This window comes from Chironomus tepperi, unplaced genomic scaffold (genome assembly GCF_022539635.2).
Source record: "Chironomus tepperi strain 1889 unplaced genomic scaffold, CSIRO-AGI_Ctep_v1 contig_170, whole genome shotgun sequence".
Classification (NCBI taxonomy): domain Eukaryota; kingdom Metazoa; phylum Arthropoda; class Insecta; order Diptera; family Chironomidae; genus Chironomus; species Chironomus tepperi.
The window spans coordinates 429,760-455,771 of record NW_027226292.1 but is presented as its reverse complement, the minus strand read 5'-3'; the positions used below and the strand labels follow the sequence as shown (position 1 = coordinate 455,771).

General features: G+C 27.2%; 1 protein-coding gene across 3 annotated transcripts in view; it reads left to right on the top strand.

Annotated features, from left to right (window-relative positions):
* The window catches only part of LOC139088692 (protein similar-like), a 42,118-nt gene that overhangs the window by 2,017 nt on the left and 14,089 nt on the right, over positions 1 to 26,012 (top strand). For 2 of the 3 annotated variants that reach the window (XM_070637954.1, XM_070637955.1), the window contains exons 2-8: positions 4,764 to 4,951; positions 5,016 to 5,257; positions 5,323 to 5,544; positions 5,713 to 5,882; positions 5,968 to 6,074; positions 9,252 to 9,393; positions 23,549 to 24,168. In XM_070637954.1, coding sequence (XP_070494055.1) covers positions 4,764 to 4,951; positions 5,016 to 5,257; positions 5,323 to 5,544; positions 5,713 to 5,882; positions 5,968 to 6,074; positions 9,252 to 9,393; positions 23,549 to 24,168 — 1,691 coding nt within the window. Of the gene's footprint in view, positions 1 to 2,376; positions 2,928 to 4,763; positions 4,952 to 5,015; positions 5,258 to 5,322; positions 5,545 to 5,712; positions 5,883 to 5,967; positions 6,075 to 9,251; positions 9,394 to 23,548; positions 24,169 to 26,012 lie in introns of those variants that run through there. The other variant, XM_070637953.1, reaches the window with a different exon arrangement.

Below are 26,012 nucleotides of genomic sequence, written 5' to 3'. Positions count from 1 at the left end.
CTATAAATAAAAATACAATGGAAAGCGTGTAAATATTTAGAAAATGAAAGGATTTGCATTTGGAAAAACCCCTCTTTCAAAGTCTCAAATATTAAGGAACAATTTTATCAAGATTTTTTTTTTCTTTTAATTTTAAAAGATAATGATTAAACTTTTAAGATGCTTTATCAATACAAAGAAACACAAAATATACTATGAACATTCGTTACATACACAAGGAAATAATCTCTAACTCATTGCCATTAAATGGTAATATGGAAGCGAATAGCGATAATAATAAAAACAAGAATGAAACACGTGTAGCAATTTTTTTTTCTTTTTTTTCGGTCTACTGTATAAATTTCAAGAAAGAAAAAATATTTTAAGGTCAAGGCTGCTTTAGACTAGATGCGTTTGAAAACATAAAGAATTTTAACTTGGTTTACTTGTATCAATTGTTGTAAAAGTCACAATAAATGAGCTGGATTGAAAATTTATAGCACAAGAATAAATGAAAGTTTTTATGTCAATGCCATACTTAAAGTTAGACTAAGAATTAAGATCTTATAATTTATTTATGCATTTGCAACAAGTTCAGTCATATAAATATGTATGACATGCCTAAATCATATGATATGAAGAATAACACAAACAGTGTATATATAAAAACAATAGATTCATAAAGCGACTATAACCACACACCGAAAAAAGCAATAAAAAAGATTTAAAGTTAATGAATGTGGCAAGCTTCGCTCTTCTCGCTCAGAAAATCTTGTTTTGTTCTAATTTTTATTTTGCGCGTGTTTAAAGCTCTTGTTTACAAGCAAATTTATAATGCTATACGATATATAATCTGCATAATGAATATGTGTACACATTGCGCCTGGACTCTCTGTATACTTATTTCGCTACATGCTATGACGTCAAAGGAATTTATTATTATACTACACACTTATAAAGCTTGTCTATATTATTTTCTTTTCTTCAGTGAAGAAAATTTTGTGTGAAAAAACACTTCACAAAACTGGTCATATACTAATGCGTGTGTTTGTGCGTTTGTTCATTGACCTATTTTCTTTAAGAAAATATTTTTTTCCTCATCTCCTTTTTACGATTTTTAATTACTTGTATTGCATTTATAAAAATAATGCATGATGGACAAGTGCCTAAATGAAAGACAGTTTTAATGATTGAGCTTTATCATTTTCATGACCTTCCGATTTATCGACTTTATTGAGATTATTTGTTAATTAACTTAGATCAACAGTCATTCAGTCGTTTTACTTTTTAAGTCCCACCTCTTTTTTATAAAAACCAAATTTTAAATTTGCTAAGAAAATTTTTTATCAGAATTGTGAAACATTTTGAGATTTGCATTTATATTTCTGTTAAAAAGTTTTGAAAACCTCAGGGACGCTTGTTTGTTTTTTACTATCCCAAGTGGACAGAAATACGTTATAACTAGTTAATGGCAAATTGGTGTCTAGTTCTAAAGTTTTTTGACCACTCATGATTAACTTTAAAAATTCAATTTTTAAATAAATCTGAATAGCAACTTGAATATTCGAAAATAAATGAATATTTTCAAATCATGCTTGATGGGGTTATACACTAGTTAATTAATAAAATCACCTATATTTGAATGAGAAAAACACATTTTTTAATTTACTAGCACTTATTTGATATTGTTGCAAATTATTTATTTGAAACTTAACAAATTAATTAAATTAATCATAGATTTATATTAGATTCCTATAAAGTTAAGCACAATGAAAAATTTATTTTGAACCAAAATATTAAAAAATGTTTTGTTTTTAAAATGTGAAAACTTCAAGAAAGGCTTTATATGGAATTAAATCTAAACATTGTCAGAATTTTATTACAGGAATATTATAACTTTACTCTGCAAATATAAATTCTTAAAAAAATTTAAATCTCAAAAATTCTGTACACAACTTTATGGATCTTTGTGAATGAATATTATCTTCTGGATGTCTAAAAAGATAGATATGATAGATAAATTCTGTTATTATAAAGAAAAAATTTCTTCCAAGTCATTTTAAGAGCAAAAAATCTCTTCATTTGCAAGATATCTTATCAGACTTTCTGCGATAAGAGAGTCAATCTACTTGTGTTATTAATTGAGCAAACAGCAGAGAGATGTAGCTGCCGTACTTTGAAATCCCTTGTATCTGTATAGTTCTTTTTAAGCTTCTGTTTCGTGCTTAAGTTATTATCAATTTGACGATTAAAAAATAATTGTATTATTAGAAGCTTATCGAAAATTATCGACAAGGAATAAAAAGAAGAGAGTTAAGGGAAAGAAATTTTTCAATTAAACATTTTAGTTTGAATTGTGTAATCCTGCAGTGCGTATAAAATTTCAGAAATCTTAATTTTTGCACTAAAAAAATGAATACAAATAATATTTACCAAAGTGATGATAATTGCAATTTGGAATGTGAAAATATAATGCAATGCAATTATTATAATTATAACTATAATAATGACAATGCAAATTTTAATCTAAATCAACAGCAGCAAACACAAATTCTTGCTGATGAAAATTATCAATATTATAGCAACACTGCTGCTAATTTAAATAATTTTGATGATAGTGTTGTACCCAGTAATTTCTACGATAGTAACAATGAAAATATTCCTTTTCAATCATATCCAATCCAGCAACAACCACATTTTAATCAGGGTAACTTTTACTCAAACGTTTCCGAACCTTCAAACATCATAAGTAATACGGTTAATTCAAATAATAATTTTACAAACACTAATAATGTTTATGCAACAAATTATAATTATACTTATGCTGAATCACTTCAAACTCATCCTCCATGTGATGGCCCACAGCCTTGGAATTTTGCTCAATGCTACGGATATTATGGCGATGCTCCATGTCAGTTTGCGAATGTGATTGATATGGAAGATTTCATGTAAGTTTTGATAAATCACGTGAATCACTGTTCGCACTCAGAACTTTAAAATTTCTAAATTAATCCAGATATTTGCTGTGTCATTGTATTTATTATCACCAAATATATGAATGTATTAATGGCTATAGAGATTACTATTTCCTCCGAAGAGGGAAATTCTGATAAAATGAAAAAATTTGAGATTGATATAATTATATAAATTTTGATCCTTAAAGATCACAAAAATTTAAAGCGTTTATTTTATATTTTTCCATTATCCACTTTAATATTTGTCATTAAAAATTTTTGAAATAAATATAATTGCCCTATAAAGACAAAATATCAAAAAAAAAACTGTTCTCTTATTTCAATAGAAAGAATCAATATATTAATTATGGATGCAATAATAATTGTCGGTTGCTTACTTGAATGGAAACAAAATGTTTATTTTTGGAATCTTATTTCATTAAAAACTCAATAAATGAACAAATGTCGAACTATATCTGCATTATCAATTTTTTTTAAGATATTTGAATTTAATTGATCGTTTTAAAAATAAGTACGGGTTCATTTGCACTTTACAAACAAGGATCTTATAAAGAAGCATTAACAAAAGCAAAATCAATAGCTGGAAATTTTCAAGATTTTAAATAAATGACAAATAATATAGAGGAGGAAAACTAGTTTTAAAGATTTCTTTAAAAATTTATATCATTTTAATATTTATATGTTGTTTTCCTGTTTTTTTTTTCTACTTTATCTACTCAAACTAATACTGGATTCTCTAAAGTTGTATTGATGTCTTCAAAAAAATACAAACACAAAAGACCTCCAGATGCATTATTTACATTGTTTATGAGGTCATTTAAATTCTTTTAATATTTTGGATGATAAATAATAATTACAATTTTTTAAAAAATCCTGATATCCGAAGTAAATGAATGTAAACCTTTTTTACCACATAAGAACTTTTGAGTATGTTCAAGATTTTATAAAATCTTTCAAAATGATTTCACCAGATTTTTATTTGATTGTTAGCCACTGTAAATTTCAAGTGTAGACTAACTACTTAAGAATCTATCAAAACATATAATTGTAAAAAGTACTTGAAATTTCTGTAAATTCGAACATTTCTTCCAGTTTTCTTATTGTTTAACATCCATCACTATCTAGTATTATTGTTATCATGCTTGACAACAGTCATTATTTAATGTTGAGACAGAGAAGTAATAATTTTCATTTCGTGTTTGCCTAACTTGAAGTTATAAAATTTGAATGATAATGAAATTCTTGTATAATAGCAGAGCTGACTTTTTGATTGGTGATTATACATTTTGTGTCGGAGCTCCATAAACTTAATATGAAGATAAAAATGCAATTAATCGATTTATTAAAATAGTATTGAAAATGTTAAAGAAAATCATTTAATTGTTCAAGCACAACCTCACTCTTTAAAAAGACACAAGAGCCTCAAAAAATCTCTTTCAAGTTGCTATAAATGCTATCAAATTACATCAACCAGACAAAATTATCTTTATCTGTCGTACATTGCTTTACTCAATTTAAGCACTAAGAGGTATTTTGTTTTTATTGCCAAAAAAAAATGATTGATTGGATGGACTACAATGTTCAGTACACTGTTATATATTTTGTAAACAGTTATCAATTTGTGCTAACATTTATTTTAAAAGTTTCACCATGTTTTAAAGGATTACATGTGACATAATTTGACGTTTCTTTGAGCGTAAACCTTTTCTTTCAATTACATAATTTATGAAAGCAATGCATTAAAAAAATTTAAAAATTCTCCAAAAACCTTTCGATTAACATACTTTATCTTATTATTGTATTCTTTAGGAATAATGAAAAGCGAAAGGAAAAGTCTAGAGATGCGGCCCGTTCCCGACGATCAAGGGAAACAGAAATTTTCACGGATCTTGCGAATTCCTTACCAATTAAGCAAGAAGAGATTGATCATTTGGACAAGGCATCTGTCATGCGATTGTCTATAGCCTACCTTAACATTCGTAATATGCTTGAACTATGTAAGTTAATTTATGCAAGTTCTTTCAATATAATTAGTAATTTTAATTTTTTATTTCCTTTTAGTTCCGAAAATTAAAAACTTAGATATACCGATCGATGGAAAAGCTGAAAATGTTGATGATCAAATTGATGACGATGAGGACATTAAAGAAACCAAGGACATTAAAATTCAAGTCATGAAAAAAATTATAGAAAATGAGCAACTTGCATTACTAGCTCTTGATGGATTTTTGCTCGTATTAAATAATGAAGGCGATATTACGTATGTGTCTGAAAATATTTCCGAATATTTAGGGCTATCAAAGGTAATTGACTAACTTTTGTTGAATTATAACAATGTTTTTAATTATAATTTTATATTTTATTTTAGATTGATTTATTGGGTCAGCCAATTTGGGATTATGCCCATGCGTGTGATCATGATGAGCTACGTGAAGTGTTAAATGGAAGAAAAACATCGCCATCAGAGGTTGTTAATGGATCAAAATCAAATGATTGTAATCCACTGTTACATCGTGATATGATGCTCCGCTTAAAATGCACACTAACTAAAAGTGGACGTTTTGTCAACATTAAAAGTGCATCATATAAAGTAAGTAATCCATAAGTTTATCTCTTATGAGCACATATTTATTTATTCATTTTGACAGAAATTTAGCATTTTATTATGCATGACTAAGAAGGATTTTCCTCTTTATTCATGATTTTAACAAAAATTAACTTATATTTGTGTTGACTAATTGGTTCAAATCAATTCTAGGTGATTCATTTAACAGGTCATATCATCTTCAAGGAAGATGGTTATAGACAATTGATTGTTATTGCTAGACCACTAGCACATCCATCAAATATTGAAGTGCCATTAGGATCCAGCACTTTCCTTACGAAACATACTCTTGATATGAAGTTTAGTTTCGTGGATAGTCCTAAGTGAGTATAAATTAAAATGCCTTGAACCGGACGAATTTAATATAATTTAAAAACAATTAATTTTTTTCCATATTTATCTTTTAAGAATGTTTGAATTGATGGGTTATAAGCCTGAACATTTGCTCGGAAAATCTCTATACGATTACCATCATGGAAATGATTCGGAAAGTCTAATGACAAGTTTTAAGTGCCGTATGTATATATTTACTATTATTTAATTAAAAATACTTCAATGACCAAGTTTGTGAACAAATCTGTATTTATTCGACACACGCATGTCAATATTGTGTTTGACATTAAAATTAACGAGAAGTCAGAATGGCTGGTTAAAAATTCACAAAAAAGATTTGGGGATGCTTGTATATCACGTGCAGCGCGAAAAATAAAAGTGAAATCTGAGAAAAATTTTCTTAGCTTAAAAATTTCTTGAACTGTAATAAATATTTCTGTCGTGTATTTTGTAAATTGGCAAGTCTAAAAAATTGAAAATACATTTTTCTTGATTTAAAAAAGGATCACAGAAGAAGTAGGATGAGAAGAAAATTAGCGTTGAAAAAATTTGCCTCGTGCTGTGCTATACAAAGTAATAATTTTTATCAATTGTAATTACCGGAAATTACTAATGACATTGTTGTCTCCTTTTTATTTTTTCGAATGAAGAATTCTTTTGGTTTAAACCAATTTAAATAAATTTTCAAATAGAATTTAAGAAAGTTGATATTGATTTTAAAAGGCATGTTCATTTGCTGCAAATTAGTTGAAAATGAGTAATCAAATTTATTTTTTTATTATCAAAATCTCGTTTTTTAATTTTCAAAGAAATAATCATGACGCATTGTTTTTCGAACATCTTAAGATTTCGTCATTTAATTCTCACTTAACAAACTTGTTTGTATTTTTCTGTTTTGTTTTATTGTTAGTTTTATCATTAGTATCGTATATCATTTAAATTAACTGTCTTGGTAACCAAAGCAAAACATATTATTAAAACTATATGTTTGATGTTAAAATATTGTTTTTTGAATGTTAAAAAGATATATTTTGAGTAAACTCGAAATAACTATGCTCGTTGCTCTAATGATGGCAACAAACTTTACATTTTAAATTCAAATCATGCAAGGGTCCTTTGAACTTTATTTGTAATTAATTATTCAAGATTGGATTATTTTCTTTTAGAAACTTGATATTCTTCTAAATTGCACTTAGTTTTTACCAAGTCACTGAAATGTGAAAGAGATGTTTACTAGCATAAAGTTACACAAAATGAGATATTTCAAGAAAAATGAAATATTTATATTTTATATTCCTTTGATTTATTCAATATTTAAGATGAATAATGAACATATTCAACACTTTACGCGTTTGAGAAAATCTCAATTCTCACAGCTCAAAATGTTTGGCAACATTTCAGCATATTTTTTTGCTTGTGTTCAAATTATTATTATTATTTTCTTCGTCAATTTCTTCTTAATACATTTTTTGTTTCTAGCCGCATCTCCTTTTCAACTTATTTTCCCATCATCGTCCAACATTTTTCACTATTAATGTTGTTGTTTTCAGTCTAAAGTTATTGAATTTTTATTCATAGATTTTTGTATTTTCAGTCTGTTTATAAATAGAAAGTATTGTGGAGACTCGTGAAAATTAAAATCTTATGTGGATTTTTTATGTTGTTTACCAATGACACGTGCTTTTTTTCAAAATGCTTATTTAACTGTCGACGATTTTCACATGATGATGATAATTTACAAATCTTGTTCGAATGTTCACTAATTTCTTTTTCACTCACTCAGATATTCCTAAATGTTCTGTATAACACTCAACAACAAGCTGTGAAAATGAAATAGAAAAAAAATTAGCCAATGATCTTAGTCATTGAAAGAAATAAAAAAAAATGCTATTAAACAATAAGCGTGTGTATCAAAGTATTTTCACAAAATCATAATCCAACATTTGACGTTTGCTATTAAGTGTATAAATTAATCAAGATTTATGACCATGCAACTTATCTTCTTCTTATAATCGCGCTGACTGTGCTTAGTGGAAATTTCCCTTGAGTTGAGAATGATATTTACTGAAAGGACTTATAATGGATCTATTATATAATTCACTTTTAAACGATTTTTTTTTGAAGAGAAATTCTCAACTGTTTACTCATTTATCGCTGTTTAAATAACAGATTTTGCTTATATTTATTGTGAAAAAATTATCACCTAAAATTAACAGATCCATAATATAGATTAAGCGTTTAAAATCTCTTTAAGTTTGTTTATGTGGTATTAGTATTTTATTTATTAATTGGTGTATTCATTAAACACTTTTATAAAATATACTTCATGATGACAGAAAAGACTGTCAATAGATCATTAAATCCTTTTACGAAGGTATTTTAATATCAAATTTAATATTAAGTTATCACCCTAAAAAAATTTACATAAATAAAGAAAAAAGAAAATCAATAATCTGAATGACAACGCAAAGAAAATCTCATTTACTTGAATCTTTCTAAAGGTTTTTAAAATGTCTTCAGTGGGCGAAAGGAAAGTCTTCTTATTATTAGTATAAATTTTTTTTTATTAAAGCACAGATGCTTATGCTAAGTATTATTTTCTTTATATAATCAAAAACGTTCTCTTATTTCCTTGTGAGGGTAGCAATGCATTATTCTGGATTTTTCTATGCTTTACTAAAAAAAAGAATAATTTTTTCATTGAACTTTCCATTCTTTCTTCTCCGTTCATTCACCTACAAATGTATGATGCAACTTGCACTTTTTATGCATTTAATGTAGCTTTTGTTATTTTCATTATATTGTTCTACATTGCTGAGCGTGTTTTTCTCCAATAAAAATTTTATTGAATATCCAGCTGCACTAAAACAACTCAGTAAGGAATCTCATTCAATCTGATTGATATAATTTATATACAATAAACTTACAAAAGATAATTAAGTTCTTAAACTCGTTGATTTTTTAACTTCTAAATTCTTCTCGTCTTGTGTATTCTCATTTCTCTGAAGAATAAGCTTTTTTTTATCTCGACTTTATTTTCTGAAAATCTTTTGAGTTTACTGTATTAGTTCTTCTTTACATTAAACATGAAATTCTTTTGATGCTATTTTTAGATACAGTAATCTGAAATAAAAAATGTGGATAAAGCTCACCTCCTACTCTTTTATGAAAAGAATGTGAATGATTTTAAAAATAATTAAGAAACATCCCCAATTATTTAATATGAGTTTAACTTATTATGAGGTCATTAGATATTATACAGGATATTATTCTTGTTATATTCGATACTTTTATCTATCAAACTGTTAACTAATCATTAACTATTCTTCTTTTTTTTATTCCTTCCACGTTAATTATAGTAATCAGTAAAGGTCAAACTGAAACCAACCGATACCGCTTTTTGGCACGAAATGGTGGATATGTATGGGTTGTTACCCAGGCAACTGTAGTTTTTGAAAAACAGAAGCCGCAAAGTGTCGTCTGTGTTAATTACGTCATAAGGTGAGTACATAATTTTCTTCCTACTTAATAATTCGTGTTTGAGGCCATCTCTCTTGATAAAATAATCATTTACTACGATAACCTAAACATTAATAAGAGATAATATATCCTGATGACATTCTTACAAACTTAATCAGTCATTTTTACGTCCCCGTCAGTATTTATCTCGTTAATAGGAAATTAATAGTGAATAAACAATAACCAATAATGAAAAAGTACTTAACATAGAAATTACATAAAAAGGTATTCCTTTTATTTCATAATTCATAGGTGTTTACTGTACTTCAATTAATCAATTAATTTTAGGTTTTAGAATAATGCAGCAAATTATTTTGTCAAATTGATTCAAGCGGGTTTAAGCATTTATCATTCAAACAAAAAATATCAGCACTAATCATATTGAAAATCAATAAAGAAAAAATAGATATAGGTTGATAAAAATCATCAATTTTTAAGCACGACATACTTGTAAGCAACACTGTCTAGCTGTTTCAAATAAACTAGTTTCCTTCCTTCCTTTGTTCTCTATTGGACTTTTCTATAATAATAAAAGTTTCCTATTGATTAACCAGAACAAAAGCTTTCTTGTATTTAATATTTTATTGTGCCATGCCAAAAAGAGCTCATTCATTCCTCCTTTTTCAATAAGTACCGAGGTTAGTGATCCTTGAGTTCCTTTAAACTTTTTATGAAAGTGATTTGTTATCACACTTTTGCTCTTTTCAAGCGATTTTAAATTAAACAATTTTTATTCGTAACCCGAATTCATTTAGGTATTTGATATATCTAGTCATAGATTATACAGAATAAGAGCATTACGATTTTTAAAAGCTTCAACACAAAAGCTTATATTTTATTTAAACAATTACAACATTTTTGAAACATTGTAAAGGGCATACTGATGCCTGTTTTGATATTACGTTTTTTGTCTCAATCTTTGCATGCTTATAATTTCAAAGCAATCAGGAGAAAGATTTATGAGAGATAGCATGAAGAAATATGATCCTGCCGAGAAAAAAATAATATGTATGAGTATTTATGAGTTCTTGCGTAATACCTATGAAATGAAACTGGTAGATTTTATTGAAGAGGGAGGATGAAATTTCCATTTTAATTTCCAAGATCATCAAATGAATTTTCTTTCAATTAAAACTAAGTCAAAATGTGTTAGATCAGTTCAAATATAGAAATTTGAACTTTGAATTGACATTTGAAAGAAGTAGAAGAAAGAATCAAATTGCAAATTGATTAATTTCTATTATATCTTTTGTCATCGATTTATATATTATCTTTCTACACATACGTGATTTATTTGAAACATTATATTTTTTAAAAAAATTTAAAGATCTCATTAGTTTAAAAAAGTTATTGATTTGTGGTAGAAATTTCTCAACATTTCTATAATCTGACCTAAATTTTAAAAATCATCTGTCATTCAGTAATAAAGGATTTTCGTAAAAAATGACCAGTATATTTCAAAAACCTTCATTTTTTCCTATTATACATTCTTTAGATTTGATTTCTTACAAAAACCCCTTATAAAAAGTCATAAAATATTTCGTACAGTATGTATATGTAATACACCCTTATTTTGGAAACATAGAGCAGAACTGTTCATGTCAATTTCGTCAGCAATATATCAAAAATACATTTTTTCCGAGACCCGAAAAAAAGAAAATTTATGAGAGCAGCAAACGATATCTTGTATAACCTTTACACGGACATGTGTTAAAATTTCTACGAATCAAAATTTTTGTCATTTTTATTGTCTGATGGCTTAATGTAGTTTTTGCTATTGTCTTTGTCGAAAGCTTTGACGTAATTTATATTTCTGTACTCGTGTAATATTTCGCATGTATATATCTAATTACAATACACTTAATGAAGTTATGGAAGTAGATATATTGGATGAAATTAAATACATTAGAATGAAAAAGAAATTATTTTTTTATCTAGATCAATTTCATAGATGAATCATTACAGAACATATATCGCTTGCAATTGAATTCATGCAAATAAATCAATATACAAAACAAAGCAAGAAAGTTTAAAATTTATAATTTTTAGTTTTAATAATATTTTCTCATAGAATTGCATACAGATAATAGAAAATATACAAAAACATGAGATAAGACATTAGCACCTTTATGAATGTATACGAATGGTTAAAGTAAGCTCGTTTCCCTGGGAAATATTTATCCCTGCTAAAGCAAGGCCTAAATTTTAAATTATTCAATTTCTTCCTTTTTCTTTACACTTCCTTCGCATTTTCTCGATTCAGTGAGAATTTAGGACGTAGAACACAAACAAAACTTTTGTTTCTTTACTTTTTCTATTTCAATTAGTTTTCTAATCGTTTTTTATTTGTATTGCTATTTCTAGTCTACGCCATAATAATTTAACTTTGAAAAAGAAAGAAGAACATAATGGAATATTTAGAAATCTCAAAGGATGTATTGCCTTTAAAGTTCTCTATAATTAGATTTTGTTGTGTTTAGAAATAATCAGGTTTTCACAAAACTTTACTAAAAAGTGCGATTTAAAAGAAATAAAAGAGTAGATAATTATGATAATTGTTTATCACATTGTTTACCTAACACTTTTATTCAAATAAGTTTTCATCAGTTCTTCATTACTAATTTCTCGCAGAAATAATTTTTTTAATTAGTCTTATTTGACTTGCTTTACTTTTAAGCTGATTGCGGTATTTTAAAAACTTTTCTATTAAAGATGCATAATGCTTAAAAACTACATATTTCTTCCCACAAAAATGTTCAAGGATAAAAACATTAAAAAAATCATAAAAATTCCAATTAATTTTTCTAAAATTGTCAATTAAAAACTTCACGAATGTATTAATAGGTATTATTATTGACTTTCAATACCATAAACTGTTAACGAAACAAATGAAAATACATAAATCATGCAACTCCGTAATAAGAGGGTGGAAAAATAATTGAATACTTTCCTTGGGAAGATGTTTAAGTTTTTTGTGGTAATAAGTATGCTCATTTCATATTAGAGTTCTATTCCGTCATACAAGACAGGATAATTTTTGGAATTTGTTATTCTATGGAGATAATTTATAAGATTTATTTAAAAACTTCCAGATAAAATAAAGCTCAGTTAAGTTTAAATTTTTCATAAAATTTCCAAAGCATCTTAATCGTCATCGCCATGACAAATAAAGTTAACTTAATTTTTCAATTGAAAAAAAAATTCATTTGATTCAAAAATAAATTTTCTAAAGAAATCAAATTTATTCTCATATTTTGATTCAAAATTCAGCAAATCATTTCCATAATATCTTAAGGGTATGCTTCAAATACACTTAAGGTAATGTCATAATAATGCCAGTCATATAAATAACATGATTGACTTTATGTCATGATATCAAGAGTAAAGAGTGTGTTAAAGTTAATTTACCAAAACATTAATATTATTTGGAATTCTATTTCACACAACGAAGCAATGTGAATTTGATTATGAGTGAAAGAAGGAAAATTAAAACGATTGTGTCTTTGTAGAAATTCCAGTGCAAATTGTTCTTAACTGTTGGCCTATTTTCTTTTTTATTCATAACACACGCAGCATGAAGGCATATATAACTTTTCTGTATTTCTATACAATTTTCCTTATAAATACGCAACATCAAATATTAACTCGAGGAAAAATTTCCTGATGTTGCTTGAGCATAAAAATTAAAATGAGAGAGAAAATGAGAGACCGTTGCGTGACATAACAGCTTATTGCTACCATTAAAATCATATAAGCTCTCAACGCAGAATATTTTAGGTTCATTTCTGCTCCCAAATGTTTAAATGTGTTGGTTACACGTGTCTGGAAATAAAGCTTACTCTATAGAAAATGTTAGGGAAAGCTCCGAAATTCTTTTTTTTTGTTGTTATTTTTGCGTTCTCTTCTTTTCTTTTCTATTTTCATACTTTTCTTGGGAAGAAAAAGTATTCTAAATTTTTTTACAACGTAATATTGTTTTCGGGATCGAAAAAAATATGCGCGTGTATGAACTTTATAGTATCTTGTAGCTCAGACAAAAGAAAAGTTATGATCTGAAATTTTCCCTGTTAACTTTTATATCAATGTTTATCTGACTATTTATGTAAGAAATCAATGTGGACGAAACAAATAAAAATGTGTAGATTATTTATGAATAGATAAGTTTTCTAAGGCACAATTTTGTTGTTTTCCTCCTTTATTATTCAGTTCATTGAAGGCCTCAAGGCGTTCATATCTCAACATTTTTCCATTTTTATTTATTTTGGTTTTCTGATTATTTCATCGTCCTTGCCACTTCTTTTATTTCCGAAAATCGAAATTCATCGAGCCAAAATTCTTTTTTTCCATTTCCCTTTCTGCTTTCACTTTCTGTTTCGATAAATTTCATTGACTTCTTCTTTCACCTTTTCGAAAACCGAAGCGAGAAAGAGAGAACAAGAGAAAATAAAGCAGAACAAGGATATACTATCAGCTGCTTTTTGTATACTTCTACATTTATACTTAATACGCACATACAATTTTTACCTATCTCGGGCTGGGCTTATAGCATCATAAAATACAAATGTTTTCGTTTTTTCCTCATTTTGAGCTCATTTATTTTCAGAAATTCCAGTTTTCATATATTCATATCTTTAAAATAATACATTAAAATACCTAGAGACATAGGTAGAATAGAATACCTTTATCCTTTTTTTAAAAAAAAAAAAATAATAATGCGTTAATGCAATTCATTTTGAATTGTGAGTTCTAACTTGTTTAATAACTAATGCGTAATACATATCTCACTGTGCCATGTTTTCAGACTTTCTCATTCAATTCAAGTTCAAATGCCTTACGCTAAAGAATGAAAAGGCAAAAACGAGAGAAAAAATTCAAATAGCGTGAAATAAATTAAATAATAGTAAAAAAGAGCAACAATAAAAAGAAATTGCGATTCATCATTTTTGTGGTAGTTCCTTTGTGGTGAAAATAAATAATAAAATCTCTACCTACAAATCTCTAAAGTAGATCTTCAATCATGAAAGAAGGAGGAATTGTGCAAATAATGTTTTTTGATATTTTTTTCGTTTCGGCATTTATTTATAGATTTACGATCAGGTCAATCATTAAGTTCTAAATCTCCTGACTGGTAAACTAATAATCGTGTTGATGAAAGCAATTTTTTGCTCATTATCGCGATACTATAAGAAGCTATCTAAAGCATTAATAAATGACTTATGAACCGGTACTTTTTCTTATTATTTGTGATGCTAGAAGATTAATTTACTTTCTTGAGCATGTTTCAATCTAAATGAAAAAAAAAAAAGTAATTGTGAACATTTTTGTGGTTACATAAGCTACGTAAAAAGCAATTTTTCCTATAAAAGTCCAATAAACAAAGAAGTAAATAATTTAGGTTTGTTTATGGAAGCGTAAATTTGAGTTAGGAAATGGGGTGTGCTTATCGCAAAATAGAAAGAAAGCTTCTTAATGTAATATATTTATTTAAATCAGAGTGTGCAGAACAAGCCTTCAAAGATTTTTGCTAAAAAAAAGCTTAAGCTAATCAAAAAAAATAGTTTACACCCAGAATGGATCATATCATTTAAAATTAATTCTTTATATTCAACATATTCCTCAAAAAAATTGTAAAGTTTTGAAACAGCTTCGCCTTAATTTTCATTAATGCTGTAAACAGTCATAATTTCTATTCTGCTTGTTGAATTGTACAAGTCTATGAGATTTTATCGTATCCCTTCGATCGTTATATGTGTGTAAAAAAGGCTAAATAACAACAGTTTTATAATCGATATAACATATAAGTCACCAGAGTGCTCTCATCATCTGTAATTTTATTCATAAAATATTCTTCCCTTCTCATTTCCACTTACACAATGTAAGTACCAAAATTTGTGCGTGCATGTGCGAGAGAGAAAGAAATATATCATAGTTATTATTTTATATTTGTTGCCTTATTTTGGTAGTTCAAGGTCTACCTCAAGGCTGCATGTGTTTCCAGTTTTTCTTTCTAATTTTCATGTTAGCCTGATTTTTTTTTCTCATATAAAAAAGCTTTCGCTACGCATTATTTTATCAGTGTTTGTGCGTAAGCATAAAGCACACTCACAGTATAAGTTCAGTTATGTATTTGTATTCGAGTACAAATACATACAAAAATAAATGAGGGAGCTCTTTTTGAGTGAGCTTTGTAAAAAATCAATGATGGTATAATTTTTGGAAGAAATTCCACCATACAATTGCCATTTCTACTACCAAATTTTTTCACTTCCCTTACTACATGAGAAATACGAAAAACCCCACAGAGTATTTTTATTCCTTTTTCATTTTACGAGTGGGTGGTGTATCCGACATTCTATATAACACTGTGTATGTATATTGGCATTTTTTGTATAGAAAGTGAAAATCATAAAAAGGGAAACCGATTGACACGTGTAGATATGGATCTATATATATAGATATATAGATAAATATATATATAAAGATAGAACTCGGTTCACTTTTGAATATGCTTCTATTGTTCTTGAACCACTTTATTTGCAATTTTTAGATATGCTTCGCTTTTAAGTCTATACTGGTCTACCTTGTTTATTATACATTCAATATTAAAGACGTCTGCTAAGTGGATTACAGACAAATTCCTTCTTGGTTCTTATTACGCTAAGTCATCAACTGTGAATGACTTTTTGAAACCTAAATACTACATAATGCGTTATATAACTTTTTTCGTTATGAACGCACAGTAATGCGAACAACAATAGCATCCTTATTATTCTTTTTTTTTGCGTAGAATTTTATTTCTCGAACAAATTGATGTTTTGATTTTCTTCAAGTTTACAATAAAAATAAGAAGAAATATTGTTGATTTTCACTATGAACTAAAAATGACTTCAAATATGTTTAATATAATGTCAGCAACAATTTGTTTTTGAATTCTGAATTAACTACACATTATAAACTAAATATCCCATTAGACAAAAACAAAAATAACAAACCACCCCTTAGTTCTTTAGTTATTCATATCATAATATGTACGAAGCACCATGAAATATTTAAAAAGCTTCGTCTGATAAACTATAAAACTTTAATGGCGTGCGTTAATGAGATTAGAAAGTGGATGAAGGAAAACAATGATATTCTATTTTTATCGTATAGTCAATTTATGTAACTTCTCTTTCTTTTTTAATTAAGAATAATTTATTGAAGTGAAAGTATAAATATTCAATTGAAAATTGCCCTCATTCGTGCTGAACTTATGTAATTGTAAATAAAATTCTAATTAAACCTTCAATGTTTTGTCATTATAATAGAAATTTGTCTATCAACAACGCAATTAATACTCTATTCACAAAAAACTGTCCATCCTTCTAAATGTTGGAGAGAAGCTTCCTTGTGATAACTTTTCGTATCAAGGATGAAATTATAACAAAATCAAAAAAAAAAAAAACAGAGAAACAACCATAAAAATAAAACTTTTCCCATCTGCTGTCCATATCATATCACATCTAGTCAACATGTCTCCAAATTTAAATGAAAAAATCAAACGATATATAATGATACACGGGTTTGAAAAATGATAGACCTTGACCGTCAATTTAAACACATGAAAAGAATTACGAATACGATGCCCAAAGTATATCTTTATTTTATTAGGTACTTAACTTGGAAAAAAATAAACATCACAAAAATTGAGTTATTATTCAAATACTAGTATGATATCCCGTCAATATGACGGACAACATTTGATTGTCTCTCTGAACCCGATTCTATGTGGATCATTTTAGTTTATGTAGGAGTTAGAAGTTAATCTAAGTATTTAAAAAAATTAAATCAGAGACTTAATGATGATTATGAAATCTACGGTAAAAAGATTCCAATTTTATGTTTTGTCAACGATTTTCAAAGATTGCATTCAAAATTGCTTAAGAAATCGGAAAACAGCAACAATAGAAAGATTGAAAGAAGTTTTATTAGTTTATGAAAATACGAATTAAAATTGATGAACCTTGGCAACTATAGAACATCGAAATTGTTTGTTGCTTCAACATAGTAGCAGTCAATGACTAATCATATTTTTAGATGAAAAAAGAAATTAAATAAAGCTTTGCGATTATGTCTCATTTAGATATATCAAAAGAATTATTTTTCAGTTTTAAGTCACATGCTAAAGATTTTACTAGGAAAAATTAAAAAGGACAGCTTTTAAATTTTAATGATTCCCGTGAGGAACGTAAAATTAAAATGCTTAGATTTCTCGAAAATATTAACGTTTTCTAATATTCTTCTTAAATATGACGAAAAGGTGTTCAATAAGATTTATGAGACTTTCTATGAGGTAACATACATATAAAAGTCATTAAAAATTATTTTGAGACGGACCGAAAATGAGGGTAAATGATTCTCAATGACTTGAGTTTCAAAATGAGCTAAATTAAAATACAGATATGTTAAACAAGTTCGTTGAAATAAAAATTGAAAAGCAATATCAATTAACAGCATTCCAATCACAGCCATACATTTAATTGCTCTCGTTCTTCACTGAAAGTTTCGTAATGATTGTGAAATATTGCACATTTTTATTTGTTTCTAAATGAATGTTCAAGAGCCTAGCAAAATCTTAACAATCGATCATCGTAAATTTTTCTGCTGATTGTAGACACAATATGTCAATATTTGCAGAAAATACAATAATTGTTGTAGATTAAAGAGTATTAATTTGAATTAAATATTTCAAATCAATACTGACAATTTAAACTTTCTGATAGTCAATACAAGCGATAATATAAAAATATGTCTAAAATGATTAGCAAGCATATAGTCGCATAAAGCATTTAAAATAAAAATACATAAAAGCTTGACCTGCCCACAAAAATATTTTTACGTTTTATATTAATAAAAAAAATATATATTTAAGAAGTAAACAAATAAAAAATCTATAATGAAATTAATGGTAGGAATGTACCAAATCATTTTTGTGTACAAAAACAAAACAATGACGTTTATGGAACTTATCATCAAGTTTGTCTATTTTTTATGTGATGAAATGTCAAGACCTGAATCACTTATATTCTGACTATTTATTCTTATTGCTTGCTTTAATATTAAGGTTTGCAAACATACTTGAAAAAAAAAATAAAAAAGAAGAGCAAAGCCAAACAAGAGAACTCATTGTTTGTGAATTCATCGAAATAATTTGTAAATTGCAATAATATTTTTACAATACCTACAGAAAATATTTTCAGTGTGCAACATTTCACGTACACACAAACGATGACGGCTTAATAACTAAAATTCCGGTAAAAATGAATAATCACGTGTGTGTACATGCAGTAGACAATATTTAAAGGAGTACTCCAGTAAAATTTTAGAGTTTCTGTTAAAACCAAGGAAAGAATGTTTCATAAGAAAGATGAATCATTTGCTATATGCCAAAATCATTCACATTTCTAAAAAAATCTCACTGCTTAGTTATGAAATTATTTTTCTTATGCACGTGAATCCATATGTTTTGCGTTCATCAAACCTTTTTTAAAATTTTGACGTTAATGCATTTTTAAAGAAACTTAGAGTTGAAAATATTTATTTTTATTTAATGTGATATTTTAACCTCGTTTAATGACTTACTCAACTTGTTTCTTTAAAAGTTAATGAATGAACAAAATAATCGTAATCTATTAGCACAATCGTATGAAATCACATGATGAACTTATAGCTTCCTTGTAACTGATCAAGCAGATGTAAATTATTATCAAGAATTGCTTTGATATTTGAAATTATAGCACGTGGAGTTTTATTTGTTTTGCTTTTTTTGTTTTCAAAATCTTGTTCATCCTTAGAAAAGTAAAATTTATCTCAGCAATAAAACTAATTTTTAAAACTTGTTAAGTGTATTTCTTGAATAATGTCATAAAACTACGATTTTCACCTAAAAATATTTCCGAAAATCCTTAACAAGACAGTAATAAATTTCAATTTCAATTCGTGTCTATTTGCGTTAGACAAATATCAATTTTTGAAAGAATTCGAATTAAATAACAAATACTGAAACGCTTTTTATAAAGAAACACTGATGGCGCGATGAATTAAGATGAAGTGTTTTTAGGAAAACAAATATCGGAGTAAAAATTGAAATTTCAGTAAAAAAGAAAGAATTTACTGATTGCGACAGCATCTTAATTTATCAAACGATGAGAAGTGAAAAAGAAAAGAGAAACAGAGACAGAAATAGAATGAGAAAACAAAAACGTGGGTGCCATTTCAGATATTTAGACCTTTAGCGAGATGAAATTCTTTTTATTATTATGATTATTTTGTCTGTTTTGTTTGTTTCCTTTTTTTCTCTTCCAATATACATGCATACTTGATATGTTTCGATTGCATCATTTGAGACGGAAAGATGTCTTTTTCTTAATATTTTCCTGCGCTTAATAGAAATATGAACGTTCTTCTTTTTTTCGATTCGGCCTCTGTTTTTATGCCAGGAATGTTGATAAGAATAAAGGCACGGAATGATGTAGAAAAATAGCGTAATAAAAGTTAGTCGCACCAATGACAATATACACACACGTGCTACAATTACTAATGAAATTTGTTTATTCAATGAAAATATTCTGACAATTACAGTCAGATCTGACTTGCGTAATATTTTCTCTCTCTCCGTATCTAAGATAAATAAATCTCAAAACATGCCATATATATTTTTTAAAATGTATTTCTTCACCACAATTAAGCAAAAGTTACACAAAGTAAGAACTAAAGAACTATTGAAGCTCAAAAATGCAAAATAATGGAAGTACTTTTATCCAGACTATACTATTGGCAAAAACAGAGAACTTTCTTCTTATTATTCATTGTTTAATTTACAAAGCAGAAAGAACCACAGAAAAAAAATCACCATGACGTTGATCATTCTTTTTCTGTTATAGAGTGAAACCAGTAAACAGACAAAAGAAGAATGGAAATCCTATAATTTTATAGTGATTGCAAAAAAAAAAATACATACAATATACAATAAAATTGGTATTAGTGGAATTAAAAACAATGTAACAAAAATCAGATATAAGGTGAATCAAATTATTTTTAACTACTTTCTGGATTTAATGAATTTAAGGAGATGAGGAGTAGAAGGCATAGAATTGCACCATGATGATGTAATTTTGGGTATCAAAGACGAAGAAAACAAAAGAACTTTGAAGTATTCGTGTATTAAAATGTTTTTGCTTACAATAATGTTTATTCTGGAAGAATAAAAGAAATATTTATGGGACTTCATATTGACTTCATATTTTACTCAACAGTCTCAGAATCTTTTTTAATGACATTCCTTTATCATAATTTTAATTGTCGAAATTCCGAAATGAATTGAGTTTAATCAAATGTGTTAAACATATATTTAAAGATCAAAATGATCATGTATCACAACAAAGTAATGAAAATTTAAGAAGATTTTCATGGGAAAAAATATAATATAGACACATTCAAATGAAAACTCGAAAGTGAATGAAAGTGTTTCAGAAACAAGAAGCACAACAACAACAACAAAAAAGAAACATAAAAAAATGAAACAAAATGAACGGAAAGAAAAAGTTTATCGTATATGACGTCATAGTTGGAAGAATAAGAGAGAAATGAAAATTTTTTATGAAGGAAAAAGGAAATTTTTCCGAAAAATAAAAATGAAGAAGTTTTAAGAGCGAAAACATGATAATATTGTTGATTGAATGAGAGAGCAACATAATTAAGAGAGGAATAGAGAATATATGAGAACGTCAATTACTGTCGTTATTTGTGTTGCATTACATTTTACATCGTTTCACGAACACAATTACTGTAGTCAATGTATCTTACATTTACATTTTCTTTCAATGTGTATTTATGTGAGGATACTTTTATATAAAATTCTACGTCTGTATGCTTCTGTGAGAGAGTTTATTCTTTGCACAATATTCGTTTTTATTTTTTTCCTTTCAACTTTTTTTCTTCCTCCCATTTTTCATTCCCTCAGTTCATTTCAAAACTTTGAGCTAAACTGTAGCCTTCAATTAAGATAGAAAAAAAGAGAAAATTATATACATCATATAAATTAAAAAAATATATAGCAAGAAGAGTAAAAAGACTTTACAGAAATTTCTTTTCCCTTCTTAAATAAACCATTCTTTTTTTTTTTTTTTTTTGGAGAAGTGAATTTTTTTCCACAAGATATACAAAAATTGCACAAACTAAACCGTAAAAGAGAGCTACAACAACAAAAAAAATCAAAGAAGTAATAAGAAATCCCATTTTATTTTTGTGATTTTTTGTGAATGCATAATTTAATTAGAAGGAAGAAAAAAAAATGTTATCGAATGAAAGAAGGAGAGAATGAAGAGATGAAATAAACTTTAGTTGTTGGAAAGACTGTGAAGGAAAGAAAAAGTGAATTCGAGAATCTTAGGCAGTGTTCGATACATTTTAATGCCTTACCGGTTACATAATTATCATTTAATGAATCTAAATTGAGCTCTGTGTACGAATGAGTGAAAATACAATAAAAACTTTAATTACGTTTCGTAAATTAGAAAAGTCGACAAATCGCTATTTAAATCAGATGTGCATATAGAACGACGTCACATATACAAATTCTAAAATAAATGCATATCGTTTGTTTATACACGATTTTAAGCGTTGCACGTATAGAACAAATATAATTTACTTAAAGACGTTAAAAATTGTCTGTTTGTCCAGCTTTATACGTCATTAATATTTTATTTTATATTTTTGTTGTTTCTATTGTGTGTTATCAACAATGTTCATTCAATATTATTCTTGCTCTTTGCTACTTCGGATCATCATTCAATTTTGATTTGAGTTTTTTTTTTTTGCCTAGAAAAACAAGAAGCTAAGATGTATAGAAACGAAATAAATTAAGATAATTGACTTCAATTTATATCTTCCGAACATAAGTAAATATAAATCATGTAAAATACATACAGTATATTTGACATAGGGGATGTGAAGAAATCACGAAAAAAATCGAATGCTTTGCCAGTGATTATTTATTATTAAGATAAAATAGTGGTCATGACCTCTGACATTTATGCTGAAGTGCTCAAATGACAATTTAAAAAAGATCTTTTTGAAATTTCATACACATCCAATTTGTTTTGCGGCTATTTAAGTCTAAAAAAATGCTTAGAAGATGATTCATTTGATATTAAAAGTATAAAATTAATATTTTTCATGTCAAAAAAGATGATTTAATTCTGATAATATTCTATTAGTACTCAGCTTGTTATTAACTTAAATTTCATTTCTCATTTCATTTATTTTGAATTAGTTTTGATAAGGAAATGCTATGAGTGTACAAATAAAACGTAAATGAAAATGAATGAGTGAGTGTTATTTTATTCATTTCTGTTTAAAAAAACAAGAAATAGCATTATGGATGATAATGATAATGATAATTTCAGATATGATGGAAAGTTTTACGAAATTTGTTATTTGCAAAATGCGCTAACAAGTGTTGTTGCTGGCACAATTTATTTTTTTTTCTTCCTTTTCACTCTATGAGACTTAAGTCGAAAAGGAAAAAGTAAAACATGAACCGTATTACTTTTTAACTTGTGTGTATAGAAATGCTTTTTTCGGGTAACAAAAGAAGTAAAAGGAAAGAAAAATGAAATAACGCTTAAAAACCTAAAATAATTGACGAATTGTACAAGAAGTAAAAGCATAATAAGAAGAGTTAAGAATGAGAAATGAAAGAAATTGATGATGTTGGTGATGGTATAACAGTAGTCTCGTCAAACAAAAAAAGAGAGAATAAAGGCCCAAACAAAAAAAATAACAAATTGCAATTTTATATGTTTAATGAGTGAAATAGTGAAAATTCAAGTAATATTGATGATATACGCGTGACTTTTTTTCCTCCTTCTTTCATTTTGATGATAAAGTGTTAATAAAATTTTTGTGATAAAACAAACAAAAAATCTTCATAGAATTACTTTTCTTTTTTATGCTATAAAACAACTGTTTTGATAGCACAGAAAAGGTTTTACAATAAAAAGTTATCAATGAAGAATAGTGCAAAAGAAAAGTTTTAAAAAATATGAAATAAATTAATTTTTTTTGTGAAATGCAAAATTTTTCTTCGTTCTTATAGTGGAATAGAAAATGAACATGAAATATATTCGTGTGCTCAACTTGAGGCACATCAAGAGTTGTCGAAAGCTATTGAAAATCTAAGCGGATCATCTAAATCTTCAGAAACACATGACATTAAAGTGATTAAAAAAGATAATATTGTGCTTGGCATAAATGATTTGAAACAACAAAAGCAGAGGAAATCGTCTGCTGATTCAAAAAATATTGGTGGAAATAATAAAAGTGCTGCGAAATCAATAGTTGCTGACAAAAAGGAAGATAATAATAGTAATAATAATAAAGTATATAGCAGTGAACAATCTGTGGTCGCAATCAATCCAATAAATACAATTAAAGTTAATAATTGTGAAATAGTAAATCGTCCACGTTCTGTCACGGCTTCAATTTTTTCCCATCCAACTATTTTAAAACCAAAAACAACTTCGATAAAAAGTGCTGACAGGAAAGCATCAATTAAAACTTCGATTAAGAGATCAATTGGAGGACCACCATCAAAAATATTTCGTCCTTCTACTTTACAAAACGCAACTAGCGTTACATCCACCATTTTTGCTCCACGTACTAAGGACATGAATAAAGGATACTTGATGTTTGCAGAAGACGATACTGGATTAACAAGTAAGTCACAATTTATTTATTTCATCTTTTTCAAAAAATGGTGCAAGCAAGCAAATGGTGTAGTAATTAATTTAGAGTTCATTCTGAACACAAACGGTGAAACGTAGGGTCTTCCAAACAGTTTCGTGACGGTGGTTTCAAAAAAAGTGTAATTTGACTGTGTTAAGAAAAATAAACTTTTCGCAGCGAGTCGCTCGAAGTTTCAATTGAAATTATATTTTTGCAAACAGACAAAGATCATGCTTATGAGTATGCTCATTGTCTGTTAGGGTTTAAAATTCATTTCCCTTATTGAATAAATATTTAAAGTCTAATTTTTTCTGTATCGTAAACATTGTAAAGGACAACAAAAAGATCTTCACAGTTCATAAATAAATAAGCTATATTCGAATAACGAGAGAAATTGTGAACTTTTGCCAAAAAAGTGGAAAATTACATAGGATATTGATGATTTCATTGGCTGTCTTTTGAAGTCAAATCAGTTTTCTTTTTCATCAATTTGGATTCTCGTCGATTTTAGTTAAAACTAATGAGATAATTTGACTATCTGTTGATGAGTTCTTTTTTTGCATTCTGTTCTTCTTATTTCGTCGGTGCTATTCGGCAGGTGTTGAACACAAAAGAAATTTATTTTCACACATCAATCGTCACTGAAAATATAGTACTTCCAATTATTCTCAACTAAAATTTAAACGATAATAAATAAACAGAATAAGTCAAATTATAGAAAAAATGAAAGTATAAAAAATAGTAAGAGTATTTTAAATCAACATTAAGTCACATGCTCTTATGAAAATTTATTCATTTTTTTCTTCTCTTGTGACTTTATATTCATTTATTCATGTAATTTATTTATTTATATATATATTTATATATCTCTACAATATTGCGCCCACAAGTACATACGAAATATTTACATTTATAAAGAAAGAATAAAATTGAAGAAGTATGCAAAATAATCTCAGAGAGTTCACAACAAAACTCAAATAATAATGTCGCGTGATGCAAACTATATGTATGTTGTGTCTAATTTAAATGAAATTAAATTGGAAAAAATAAGGAGACTGAAATTGTAAACAATTTTAAACCTCCTCATCGTTATTGTCTACGTAAATATAAACGTTTGTAGTAATCGGGGACAGATCATTATCCATACAATAATTTATGATAACCAAGTGCACGATGATAACAGGAGTGTCAAAATCGTGTGAAATGAATAAATTCGCTGATTATTACTTTTATTGTATTTTGTTTGCGTTCTTTCGCATACATTTGTCACAGTCGATTACATAAAAATAAAATTGTTTCTTAAAAAAACAAGTAGGAAAATGATTACGAAAGAAATATTAAAGCGTTAATTAAAGAAAATTTTATGAAAATAGAAAGTTTAAACTTATTCTGTGGTCTATTTAGTTTGATTATTATAATATTCATAATTAACTATTGTTTTGTATAAGAAAATCGCATTATCATGTTCAAGTGATAAAAGTTTAACCAAACAGACAGTTGAATATTTACGTTGGCATATGTAGATAAAAAGCATTTTGAATTACTATGTGTATCTGTAAATATTTTTGTTACTTGATTTACTGAATTGCATTTTATTCATGAAACGAAAATGATTGCGAGAAATTATATCAGAAATAATAAAATTTTCTTCTCAAAGGGAAAAAATATGATTTTTTTTCTCGTCTCTGTCTTGTTAAATTCATTTTCCTCCAATTCACATAAAAAAAATGTTGAATATATTTTAAATATAGACCTACAGAGAAAAACAGTCATGGGCTTTGGAAACAAGTTACTATGGTATTGTTTGGATTGATATATATACAGTCAAAAATACC